The sequence below is a fragment of the Pongo pygmaeus genome, chromosome 7 (assembly GCF_028885625.2).
Source record: "Pongo pygmaeus isolate AG05252 chromosome 7, NHGRI_mPonPyg2-v2.0_pri, whole genome shotgun sequence".
Taxonomy (NCBI): Eukaryota; Metazoa; Chordata; class Mammalia; order Primates; family Hominidae; genus Pongo; species Pongo pygmaeus.
The window spans coordinates 84,212,178-84,226,148 of NC_072380.2; the positions used below are offsets into that span (position 1 = coordinate 84,212,178).

At 38.5% G+C, this 13,971-nt stretch overlaps 1 protein-coding gene across 1 annotated transcript in view; it reads right to left on the reverse strand.

The window, feature by feature from the left end:
- TRPA1 (transient receptor potential cation channel subfamily A member 1) overlaps positions 1–12,984 on the reverse strand; it is a 54,513-nt gene extending 41,529 nt beyond the window's left edge. The window contains exons 1-5 of the mRNA XM_054499126.1: positions 12,699–12,984; positions 9,101–9,257; positions 6,413–6,588; positions 2,854–2,961; positions 403–511 (exon numbers count right to left, since the gene is read on the reverse strand). Coding sequence (XP_054355101.1) covers positions 403–511; positions 2,854–2,961; positions 6,413–6,588; positions 9,101–9,257; positions 12,699–12,809 — 661 coding nt within the window. The 5' untranslated portion in view covers positions 12,810–12,984. The remainder of the gene's footprint in view (positions 1–402; positions 512–2,853; positions 2,962–6,412; positions 6,589–9,100; positions 9,258–12,698) is intronic.
- Positions 12,985–13,971: the final 987 nt, after the last annotated feature.

Here is a 13,971-nt window from a genome sequence, read left to right on the forward strand (position 1 = left end):
TAAAAGCTTGTGTTTAATTCTGTTAAATATTTTTCAAATTAGGCTGGGCGCGGTGGCTCACACCTGTAATCCCAGCACTTTGAGAGGCCATGGTGGGAGGATCACGAGGTCAGGAGATCGAGACCAGCCTGGCTAACATGGTGAAACCCCATCCCTACTAAAAATACAAAAAATTAGATGGGCATGGTGGCATGCACCTATAGTCCCGTTACTCAGGAGGCTGAGGCAGGAGAATCACTTGAACCTGGAAGGCTGAAGTTGCAGTGAGCTGAGATCACACCACTGCACTCCAGCCTGGGTGACAGAGTGAGACTCCATCTCAAAAGAAAAAAAAATCAAATTAATAGCATCCACCAAAATAGACTTATTTATAGTATATAACATAGAAAAGCCTCAACTCACCAAACCTTAGTATTATTTCCATGCATTCTTTGGAACCTGAAAATGCAGCTTGGTGAATAGGGAAACATCCCCATTTATTTGATTTACATGGCTTAGCTCCTTTGTTAAGCTGGAAGAAAAGACAGAATGAAAAATGACACCAGTTAAACCCCAAATCACAAGGGTGGATGAGAATTTACGTGCCTCTCCCATATCATTTTACTATTATATGTCTATGTAAAAGTACATAGAGAGCTTCATATGTTATGAAATCTAGGCAAGAAGGTAATTTGAAGGAGACTAAGATTCTGAAATAGAGATATTTTATATCTTCCAAAGAAGTAACAATGTAGACACAACATCTATCTTGATACCACAGCAATAAAGTCAACACATTTTTCAATGGGATTGAGATTTTTGAAGACATTATCATGACTTCCATAACCATTTTCAGTTTCTTATGCAAATAAAGTGATATATCCTAGATTCTTTTCCCTTTATTTATGCAAAATTAATAAATGAATGTGTCACTACTCTTGTTAAGCCATGATAATCAAATATTTTCACTAATGAAGTTTCTTAACTAAAAAGATGTTAGAAGAACTGAATGTTATATTACCTTTTTATGTGATCCAATCATTTTAAACTACCATTCTCTGTAAATCATTAGCCTTCAGTTTTAAGTACCTCTAATTACCACAAAAAATTATTTTGAAAAAGTAGAAAAGTGTGAAGAAGCCAATACCACCTGTAATCTCAGCTTTTAGAGGTATCAGTTTACTCTATACATAATAGTCCAGAAATTATATATGTATAATATATATATGTAGAGAGTCCAGAAATTGAAGATGTACTTTGTAAAATAATATTATTAAAGAATATTGTTAAGTAAAAGCTTTTTTGAACAATATTATCGTACAGTATACACATAAATTAAACTTGCAAGGAAACCAGACTTTAAAAAATATTGTTCTTGCGATAGTTTACTGAGAATGATGATTTCCAATTTCATCCATGTCCCTACAAAGGACATGAACTCATCATTTTTTATGGCTGCATAGTATTCCATGGTGTATATGTGCCACATTTTCTTAATCCAGTCTATCATTGTTGGACATTTGGGTTGGTTCCAAGTCTTTGCTATTGTGAATAATGCGGCAATAAACATACGTGTGCATGTGTCTTTATAGCAGCATAGCTGGGAATTGAACAGTGAGAACACATGGACACAGGAAGGGGAACATCACACTTCGGGGACTGTTGTGGGGTGGGGGGAGGGGGGAGGGATAGCATTGGGAGATATACCTAATGCTAGATGACGAGTTGGTGGGTGCAGCGCACCAGCATGGCACATGTATACATATGTAACTTACCTGCACATTGCGCACATGTACCATAAAACCTAAAGTATAATAATAATAATAATAATAATAAAAGAAAAAAAAATATTGTTTTCCGTAGTATTTTCAACAATACTTTTCTTTATTCCAATTTTCTTGTGGTTAATTTAAGGCTCTTTTCCTAAATTCTTGGTTTGAGCGTTAGTTAACTTATTTTTGTTCTCTTTATCATTTATTCTCTTTGTGGTCCAATCATGACAGCTTAGAGTATGTACCTGTCTCTAAGTCCATCTAGTAAAGGTGCTAAAACATGTTTGTATGGCACATTTAAACATTAGGTAAATATTTTTAAATTATTTAATTGCATTTTCTTATTCTCTGAGATGGTAAAGGGGCAAAATCAAGTGGTAAAAATACAGATGCTGGCCTAGATAACATACAAGTAACTAACGAATATTTGAAAAAAGTCTATTTGCCGGCATTCTAACAGCACACTCAGATGGATCACTGCCAGAAGCAGGAGGAAGTCATGTAGACAAGCAACTCCATCACTTCACTGGACCACGCCAGGAAGCCTCACCAGAGACAAGGCTGGCTCTACTCTCAGGCATGTGGCTAAGAACCTTTGTCATTACATCATACAGGGCTCTGTTTTTGAGACCCAATGACAATAATTTCTTCAGGTCTTGGGAGCTGTGTTTCCTTTGACTTTTCTCTTATCGGCCCAATAAGTCTGTAACTGACTGTATTCATCTTTCCTTTGACTATTCAGAAGCTCAGAATCATACATTTGATCCATCTTTATAACATCCAGGCCATTATACTTTGTATTTTGCATTCTAGCCTGACCACCAGCTTCATCTCAACTTTTCCTGCCTGTATTTTCTTTTCACTTTGATTTTCTCTTAATTTTCTTTACTGCTTTACTGTTAGTCTTCTATAAGCAATCTCAGATCCTCTTAAGGGGGGAGTACATACACAAAAACACATAGAACAACTTTTTTTCTGACATAGTTTTTGTATTTTATATTTTTCTAGGGAGAAAAACTTAAGAGCTTTTGTAAATAATAATAATCCATGTTATATTCATGAAAAGATAAAGAAAGCAGACAGATATGACAAATATACAGACCAAAATCTGCAATGCTTCGCTATTATTTGTGGTGCATGCAATGATCACAGCTGTGTTTCCATTTTCTCCTTCCAAATTAACATCAATAGTTCTATGCTCAAGCAAGACCTAAAAAAAGGGGAGAATAATTGTCAAAATTTTTGCAGATTTCCAAATAAGGTACTTGCCTTCCACTAGAGTTTAAGTTTTCAAATGCCAGGGACCATGTCTATTTATCTTTTATTCATCCTTCTCTCACACAATCTGGCACAAAATCTTGCACATTGTGGGTACTAATTAATTTCCCCATTAGATGAAATAATCATGATTTCAACGTCACAACAATCAAGGCAATACTGAGTTCTGGAATTATAAATAAAATAAGAATTATAGATACTAGTTATCATAGCTTCACTTAATACTTCCGACTTGTATTAAGTGAAGTTATGTTAACTAATATTTTCAGGAAAATAAATTTGTGGAGCCATTAGAAAGTGCTCATGGTGGAGGGGGAAGAGAGGTAGGGAAGAAGGAAGAGAGTAAAAGAGAGAGAAAGAAGGAGGGAGGGAGAAAGGCAGGAAAGGATTTTTTTTCTCTTCCAGCTATTTTTCTTTTACCTGGATTGCAAGAATTTTGGGACATGTCAGTGGACACTCTATTCTCTTCAGAGTTTTGTGTGGTGTAACCCAATTAATTCAAACTTGGCCTGGAATGGAAACTTTCTCTACAATGTAAGAAATTAGCATCCTGATAAAATGATCAAGTAATTTTTCTGATGGAATTTCATTGAAGACCTGTTACCTCCTCACCTGGTTGACTGCCATCTGATTACTGCCCAAGCATCTATAGGTCTTTGACTAGTCTTTCTTTTATATTCAATGTAACAAAATTATCTCATGTAAATGTCTCATCAAATCTTGGAATTGGCCTACTGGAGGCTTTTCCTCTTGCAGAAAGACTATGATAAATGATGACATGTCCTTATAATTAAATAATGTTAAAAGAATTTATTAAATCAGCTGTTTCTTAAAAACCTTAACTTCTTTGAAAAAAGTTTGCAACCTCCTACCAGAGCCTCTTGTTAACAGAACGTATCCCTTGTGAGTGTCAGCAAATGAATTAGGTTTATTAATTAGCTCTGCTCATAAAAGAAAATTAAACTCAGACTTTAGTATATAAGAATAGGTGGAGAAATGATTGATGGATTAAGGGAAATAAGAACATAAGATTCCTTCCATGGACTTTAGGCATCATCGCATTCTGTTCTTAAGAAACTCTAGATTCACATAGAAAATAGCCTACCAAAGTCTACAAGAAGAGGCTTTTCTCTTTTTGCCCTCTTAGAATCATAGGTCATACATGTATAGCTGTGTTAAATTATATGTGGCAGGGATCCCAGAGAGAGCAACTAAACTGTGCACCTACTTCAAATTCAGTCATGACCAGGCAAGTCTGGAAGGTTTGGAGATGAGCCCTCCACAGGTCCCTTGGTTGAGAATCTGGAAAGCCTCAAACAACTGGATACTTTGAATTAAAGCCCCAAGGACTAAGGTCTGCAGGCTACTCAGAAACAAAACCACCCTCTAATCCCTAGGCCAATGTGTCCCAGGGAATATTATGCATACCATAAATCATTGTGCAAGAACTTGAAGTGATGTGTGGATGACAGTTTTTTACTTTACAACCATTATAGGCAGCAGAGGAAGATTTGAGGGAAGGTCAGTGGAGCAGTCAATGGAGCAGCTTCTAAACTGGCAGGGGCTGGGTGGGTACAGGCTGGACCATGGGCATAACTGGGAGAGGCAGGTAGAGAGGATTGCTGTTTGCAAGCATAAGGGGAGACATTCCAAAACACCTTCTCCTCCTTCTATTCCTGTCATCTCTGGTGAACCAGAGGAGTCTGAAAATATTTTTACACATAGTTGTGGTTGGTAAGACCAAGTAAAGGAGAGTCAATTTTACTTAGAACTCTATTTTTCTGCTTGTCCTGGTGTCACCAGGAAAATTTGTTTTATGTCCATCGCTGAGTTTATGAATCAGTTAGGAGCTTTATTTTCTATTTCTATGTGATACCTACCTTTCTGTATTTGTTGGTCTGGAGATTTCTGCTTTCTAATTAACAATAGTCTTTCAACAGTTACCTGCCTTCAATTCCCAAACCACACTTTCACGGCCAATATTAAGTTAATAGGCATGTGTTCTTGAAAAGAGCCTTCAGAGGGAGCACAGAGCTCCATGAGGAAATATTTGATATCTCTGCGGGAGTCCCTGCAGTCACTAGTGGCCCAACCCAGATGATATAGAAATAGCACTTGGCTCATGAATAATGAATAAAAAAATAACAGCTTGTTGCCAGAGGACTTCCTAGTAACCTCTTCAGGGAGCCACCCTGACCCATTTCATAGGTACTGAGACTTCAGCTCTCCCCTTCTCAGTCAGCCAGAACTCCCATTTACTCATTCATTCATTCATTCAACAGCCATCATTTACCAGCACAGTGCAGAGGAATAAGAGATACTTGAATTAGTAAGACACACCTCCTCCCTCAAGGATAATTAGCCAATGGGGAAGAAAAGCACATGAACATTTGATTCCAATATCACGTGTTAAGAATTTTAATAGAGCCACATACAAGGTACAGTAGGAAAGCAGAAAGTGGCTCCTCTCACACCTTTTATGCCAGACTTAAAGGAGCCAAAGTCTCAGAGGGCTGAGAGAAAGATTTTTGGGCTAAAGGGAGCCTGAAACTCATGGAACTCTTTGGATATTGTTTCTACCAGAAAACTTATTATAAGTTCCAAATAGCCTACCTTAGAAATGAACTTCTGGAACATGCTCCTTTTGTAAATTGCATTCTTCATCCTTTAAGCATGTTTGTGTTCTAGGGTGTTTGAGAGACTCTGAGATGTAGTTTAAAAACCATGGCCTAATTCTTACCCTTTAGCAATTTTCCAGTGTTTCCTCTATTTGACTGAACTTACTCTTACACCTTGAAAACCAATAAGATGTTTCCCAGTGGTATCCTTATGTCTTCTGCTAACTAATTTGTCTGACAGGCCATCCATTCTAACAAAAATAGCGAATCATAATTATGTTTTCTGTTTTCACTGAGTCTCTCATTACCTTCCTCTTTTTAGTCATTAAATCAGTCAGGTAAAAGTGATAAAGCCTAAACCTGAAAACATAAAGATGAAAATAAATTCCTTAGTGTAGCATTTTTACTTGTGGTGTGATGTTAGGCAAGTTATTCAAATTCTTTTGGCACCTCAGTGTACTCAGCTATGAAATAAGAATACTAGTAGAATTACTTCATAGTGGGTTTGCTTGATGAGAATTTAATAAACAAACACACACAAAGCTCTCACGAAAATGCCCGGTAAATAAGAACTATTCAATAAAGTCAAAACTCATCATCATCATCATCATTAGTTAATGAGAAGTAAAGCAAATGTAATAATTGCATTTTGTTTGCCATGGAAGCTTAGAAGTTACTCATCCTGGTTCAAGCAGAGAGAGCTGGATCTGGGTCCCAGCACCTGCACCGCCGGTCAGGCCCTTTGGAACCGGCCAGTAGCCTTACCTTCATCACTTCATTGTTCATGCCCTGCACAGCTATGTGGAGAGGCGCCATCATGTTGAAGTTTCGGAGGTTTGGGTTTGCTCCTCTGCTGAGAAGAAACTTAACGCTTTCAATCTGGTTTCTTTCTACAGCACAATGCAGAGGGGTATTTCCATAATCATCCATTTCATGCAGCACTAGAAAAAGAAACCAAAATATGGATTAAATTTTGCTTAGACTGTATTCAACACCTCCTGAGTGCCTATCCACTATAAAACTCAGTGCCAAGTGCGAATGAAATCAGCCGCATCTTTTTATGGAAACTAAAAACACAGCTTCAGTTCTAATGAAACATTTAATGGGCACCTAGTGGGAATATATAGAAGCATGAGACTGACTTTATGAATTGAGTTAAATTTCTATAGGTAGCATTAATAAGAAATAGATCCTCCTATTGCCATATGTTTTTATCTATATGAGTTTTGGGATTGTAATAAAATATTGGGATTATATAAAAGCAAGAACTATATCCCAGGCACTCTGCTAAGTTCACATGACCATTATTTCATTCAAGTCTCCAATAGCCTGCAAAGTAACACCATGACAGATTTACAGAAGGTGGAAGATATTGAGGTCCAGAAAGGTTAAAAGTCTTGCCAACATCACAGAGCTAGTAAGGAAGTATGAAAGTTACCATACTTCTCTGAACCTCAGCTTTCTTGTATTCAAACTTGGTAAAAAAAAATTTAAAAAAACATATATTCATACACCTACACACACACACACGGAGAGAGAGAGAGAGAAGAGAATGAGAGAGAGAGGGAGAGACCTTGCGATGTTGCAATGTTTCTGGGACAATAATACTAAATCATGTCTTTAAAGATCACAGCAGAGTGCCTGGCCTGTAGCAATGGTTCAAAAAATGTTAATGAGAAAAAAGACACACCACTAATAAACCACAAGACTAGAATTTGAGCTTGAGCCCCTAATGCCACAAGTGGTTTCCATGTATTTCTACAATAGCATATATGGTACTATGTACCCTGTGAGCTCAGCATATAAGTAATATGTCTTTTCATCATGCAAAGTCCTATAGCTATTCTAAAATAGACACGGCTGTCTGCTTTATCAACCTTGTAAATTGGTGGCAGTATATCTTTATGTCCAGGAAAGGAGAAAAAGTATTTGCTCATAAATATGATTTAGAGACCATCTATGGTACATGGTACTTGGAACCATATAGCCATGTTTTCTGTTTCTCTCCTTTTTAAAATGTGTCTCTCCACTATTTCCTTTCATTCGTCTAAGTGTTTCATTCTAAACAATACACACACACATGCATGTACACACCCACACACACACATCTCTTGACCATTCTGTTTGATCAAGAAGAATCACTCCATTCATCATTCCATTTGGCACCAAACTTAAACAGGGATCTATACTTACAAACTCCCAATCACTAATTAAATAACTTGAATTTGGTTTTTATTCTCATCACTTTTCAGAAATCATTTTTATTTTTATAGAGGTCACTGGACCCTTCTAATGTAGGGGCTTTATCGGGATCTCCTTCCTACTTGTTCTCTTTGTGGCAAGGGCTCCTTCTAACTCTTCTATCCCCATAACTTCTCCCATGGCATGTGTATTTTCACTATCTTCATCTTTTTCTGGCTTTTCCTCTTCCATCTGTCTCTTGATGTTTGTACTCTACTCTTAGCTACCTTTGCTAGCAATTTTGTGATCCCCTAAAGGATTTTCACACATTTCCACTGTCTCAGTGACTTCCTATGCAATCACGCTCCTGTAGGACAGCCCCTTTCCTTCTACATTTCTGTTGTGTGCTGGATATTTCCAAGTGGATGTCCCCTGGGCCTTTCAAACTCACTGTGACCAAATCTCACACCTTCACACTCACTTCCTTTCTGTTTTCTCATATTCCTCCTTTTGGGGGATGATTATATTATTAGCCTAATCTCCTAAATTTAAGAATTTCAAAGTCAGTTCTAACTTCCTGCCCCTTTCTCTTCCCATTTATTCTGCTGTCGAGCACTATTGACTTTACACACCAATATCTCTTGAACCTCTCGCTGTCTCCTTTTTGTAGCCTCACAACCCTGGTGAACTCTTATCCTCTCTTTACTACCAAAATAGCTTTTTAGCGGCTTCCACTTCTAATCCATCTTCCACAATATTGTCAGAATTATCTTATATAGCAAAGGTCTTATCACACCACTTCACTGCCTTCATCTCTGTTGTATCCACCTCCTTCATTGCCTGCAGTTGAATTTCTTAAACAAGGTAGAGTGTACAAGGCTGGCATCTGGAAAACATCACTGTGGGAGTATGGTACACCTTCTTGAGGTGTCAATTTTATTTAATGATGATAATTTAAACGTAAAATAACCTCAGTGGAAATAGTATAAAAGAGTACACAAAATGTACATGCATTCTTACAATCTATCTAAAAATTCAAATGAAGTCTGTGCTTGTTGTGAGGTGTCCTAGATCTCTGTAATATGCTTTGCAGTATTGTAGTAGAAGAAGTTGAGGAGTGCTGGTGTGTAGGAAAACCCACAATTCTAAGTGAAATATATAGGCTCTTTATAATTGGCACTAATTACCCTTAAAAATCACTTCATTCCATTCTTTCTAGTTAATTGAATGGGATGAATGATTTCTGGAAGATACGTTGTAATATTTTGTTACCTTCCAAAGAGGAATCTCTGGTGATCTTCTCCATTAGCTCAATTTGGCCTTCTGCTGCAGCGTAATGCAAGAAGAATGTGTCCATATCGTCACATCTTTTTAATTTCTTTTGCTTATTAAAGTTTTGTAATCCATATGCACTTCCTTCAAAAACCACCTAGAGGTATTTAAACACCGTTATACCAAACAAGCATACGCAAAACTTATGGCTATAATCATTTTATAGCCTGAAAGAACTTATTATCATCCAAAACTATCTATCATGCTTATAATGAGGTAAATATTTTTATTGAAATACACAAAATGTTTACGGACACAAAGAAGGTTTGAGAAAATGCCCCAAGATTGATCAATATATGAAATAAATTTTTTTATCATGAACTCGTTCATATATGCTTAGAAATAAAGGCCGTTCTTCCTTGTTGTGAAGGAAATGCAGAAATCTTCCCTGAACAAATGATTCAGATACTTGCTTTAATTCTACCATTGACTGAAACTAGTCACATATGTCACATGATAATATATGTCCAAACTCCAGTTTGTTATTTTAAGGATAACTAGAGCATTTCTCACTATTGAAAAGAAAAGCTATCAATGAAAATGAAGTATTAAGGTATTTAATGTATCTTTAATATAACTAAGAAAGGATTTAGAATATTAGGATTTATTCAGCAAATGTCAGGGTAGAATAATAAAACTTAATTTCTTAAATTTTTGAACTTTAGTTTTTGCTTCTGTTATTACAGAATAGTACCTAACAAGTCACTCTTCTATGGTAGTCTCTTAAATTGAGATGTGTTACTTTTTAACTAAAAAAAAATTCAATTCCATATAAGCTACATATAACTTTAGTGACTACAGGATATGACAATGAGCATCCAACCACTTCCAAATTTACACATATTCAGTAATAAATTTAAAATGGGCTTCTTGCAGAAATAGGGTCTTTTTCCATGTCTCATCCTATCAAAGAAAGTGTTGACCTAAATCTATTTGGAACCATTTTGGTACTTGAATTTGATATGCTCTTTGCTCTTCGCGTAATAAAGGGATTATACTGCCCACTCCCTAGTGCCAGAAAGAGCAGTTTAGGATGTCTGTTCAGTGATGTGCTGTCAACACAAACCCAATTCCACACTCTTTAGAGGGAGTACTAGGTTCAGATGCTCCCAAGGCACTATTGAATTCACAATGACAAAACAGCATCTAAATACTTTACATGAGCATATCAGATGTACTAGATCATCTCAATCAGTACCTGACATTGTCAGGCTTTGAAGAGATTTTTTAAAATTCTGAAAGTAAGCCAAGGATGTCATTTAGATGAGTTACATATTCATTTAATGTAGTTTCATGTCGTCACAGGGTCACTTCAGATTCCTTTGGAATCTGAACTATATGATTAGATTCAGAACATAATAGACTAGATCACTTTTAGATAAGCTAATTCTAACTAAACCCTTTAAAACAGTGATATCAAATACATCTGTTTTAGGTTGCTTTAATGAAATACATATAAGTAGCAATGTGGCCAAAAGGTTGGAAACTAAGGTGAGAGAAAACAAATGGAAAGTCAAATGCTAAACTATTCACTATCTTGAAAGAAAATAATTGGAAAAGGCTAAAAGCATCAGTCCAATGGTTCTTTGTCCACATTTCTCATCTTGTAAGTTTTCTGTGATCCTTCAGTTTTGTTAGTGTTTCTGACATGCTGTGTATGTGCTGGAGAAAATATGTTATACAGCTTTACCTTTAAATCAGGAAACCACCAAAAAAACCTCTAGAGGTTAAAAAACCCTTCACAGTGTTATATATGTTTGTCATGAGTCCAACCACTGAGACTTTTACAAAATGATATGGAAGTACCACAGTAAATGAAATAAAATATATAATCCCTCAATCTACAAACTCGAATGTAGCTTCTAAAAGGCTTAAAAAACATAAGTTGCTCTATGTAGGCGATAAATCTAAATAAAGACAATTAGAAACATGAAGACAATTTTGACACTCACTGCTAAGAAATCCTTCCGCAAATAACTCTAGAAAATAAAACCACATGGGTGATTTTAGAAATTTAAAATTTCTTCCTGTACCATATTAACTGTAAAGATACTATTCTAGTGGTTGAAATCTATTCATGACTCAGTTCTCTGGAGTAAGCCAAAAGACCACAGTTATCATGCTAACATTAAGAAGGACAAAAAATGTCTGTGGCCAAACTTGACATGTCAACAGACTCACTTTGGGAGGCCTGGCTACTTGGTGTGTGTGATTAACTATACATGCCTGACTCACACACAATTGGCAATAGTGCCAATTCCTGCAACGTGTTTAGAGAGCAATTTGTCAATTTCTACCAAAATTAAAGCTGTACATACCTCTTGACCCTGCTAGGACTTTGACATACAGACATATCCATAAAGGTATCAAGGTACAGACAGACAGAGAAGTCACATCTACACTCACAGACATACTCTGTCAGGTGTGTAACAGCAAAACAAAGCAAACACAAAACAGCTTAAGTGTCCATCAGTGCAAGACTGGTTAAATAAATCATGATCTAGCCATACAGTGGAATATTATGAAGCTGGTAAAAACAGTGAGGTAAATCTACAAGTGCCAATTTGAAATGTATTCTAAAATACATTTTGTGAGTAAATCAGAGTGGAAATCTGTGAGTTCTTAACTTTGCAATAAAACAAGATCTATTAGCATGTGTGTTTTTGTGTAAGCATTTTTTTAAACCTGGAAAATACTTAAGAAACTGTTAACATGGTCCCACCGTCGAAAGAGATTTGTGATGAGGGTTTGGAGAGACCTTTTTAATGATGTCTCAACATTTTAAAAGAGCCCCTTTCTCCTGCTGACAATCTGATGAAATCCAGTGGTGGGCTCTGAGCACCCAACAGCCTTCATCCCTTAGACAACGCCATCAGGTAGTAGCTAGTGCTGCCTTTAGGTCCGAGAACTGCATAAGTAAGAGCAGTGCCCATCCTAGAACCTCAGGTCACCCACCCATCTTCAAAAGGTCACCTCCTCCACAGCGTTTCCTGAAGCCCCTACCCCCTGGAGAAGGAATTTGCCACTCCTGCCTCCGTTTTATTGGGACACTTTCTGCAACGCTTTATGTGCAGACAATTGGTTTATCTGTTTCACTCTGTTAGACCAGAAGGCTTCTCAACCCCTAAAACTCTTAAATAGTTATCCAACGACTACCAGATACAGTCATTCGGCTGTTTGGTTCTAAACAAAATCTACGAAAAGGTCCAAGTGAAACGGCACACATTCCAAATTGTCCTGATTTTAGGCAGCTGCCCGATCTTGTGCCAGATGATACAGGTATTTTTGAGTAGGTTTCCCTGGACTGCAGTTGCCCGTCCAGGAGCAAGAATTCGGTTGGACAAACAAGCAAACAAAATAGATAAAGCAGGCGCTGTGTGGGCGCGTCATTAGTAGGGTCACCTCTTGGATTGTGCACACACCCCAAAGCTTGCAACCCCCACGCTTTCTCCAAACCAAGGGCTGCCCGCAAGGAAACCTCCAGCCGACCCCCGCCCGCACGTCGGAACCCCTCCAGACCCTCGATCCCCCAGGGTACCTTAAGCGATTCCTTGCAATCCTCCGTGTCGTCCGGCACATCCTCATAGACAACGCCTTGGGGCTCCTTCTTTTCTCCAGGGCGCCACATTTTCCTCAGGCTGCGCTTCATTGACCCCACCCCGGACGTCACCTGGTGCAGCTGCTCACCACGAGCGCGGACACCTGGGGCGAGAGAGCGCTGTCAGCCAGCCAGGCGCTGGGGTCCGCGCGACCCCGAGCTCTCCGGCGCTGCAGCTCACAGGCAGCGAAAAAGTCTCTCTGCAGGAGCCCTGGAGAACTTCAGGAAGGAGTTCTCAGGCCCGCGCTACTTTTGTAGAGCAGGAAGCAGGCGGGGCGCGGAGAGGAGGTAGAAACGCAGACCTCCTTCGCAAAGAGGGAGGCGGCGACGCGTCTGCCTTGGACTCGCCCCTTCAGGGACAAAGTGACTCGCTCGTCCCGCTGTCCTGCAGCTGCAGCAGCGCACTGACAGAGTCAAGCGTGTCAGGTCGGGGTGGATGCAGCGAATTTGTTATAATAAACAAACTAAGAGCCCCCTTGCCCTGCCCCCCAACCGTGTATGTGAGTGTGTGTATGTATGTGTGTGTGTGTGTGTGTTGGGGGGGGGGTGTAAAGAGAGAGGGAGAGGGAATGACTGGGTACATTGGAAAGATTTTTAGTTTTCAGGAGTTTTTTCTAACTAAAATCCTACTGACCTGTGTTTCCCACCACGTGCACCTTCTTCTGGGGGCCTCTTTGATTTGGAAATAAAGTTTTTAACCAAACTTCTCATTCCAAACATTTGGGACAATAGCTACATCCTAGCACTGGTTTGAGGGACTACATTAAGTCCCTGTGAATATCAGGTCTCATTTCCTGTGGATAATAATAGTGATCCCCCTCACGCTTTGGTGTTTAAGGGTAGTTAATAAAAAGGTCAGGTTAAACGTAAGCCACTGCTGACTGGTGCAAGTTTGTTTGCCCCCAGCTTTGTTTGAGAGACTTATATTTATAGGACTGCTCTTCATTAAGTGTCAATCGAAGTGTCTCAATCGAAGAGGCTGGTTCTACTTTTACGTACAGACAAGGGAGTCTCTGAAACTGTTGCCGGTAAGTTCAAGTTTACAAGGCTAGAAAGCAAGAAACCTTTCTAAGGCTGATTATACCTTGCACAGGACAGAATGTAGCTTTGACAGTCTTTTGCTTTGACAGACTGTGCTTCCTGAAAGCCCTGAATTGTCATATTCACCTGCTCATCTCCAGCACTTAACACAAGACCCCCGTGGATCCAGGAC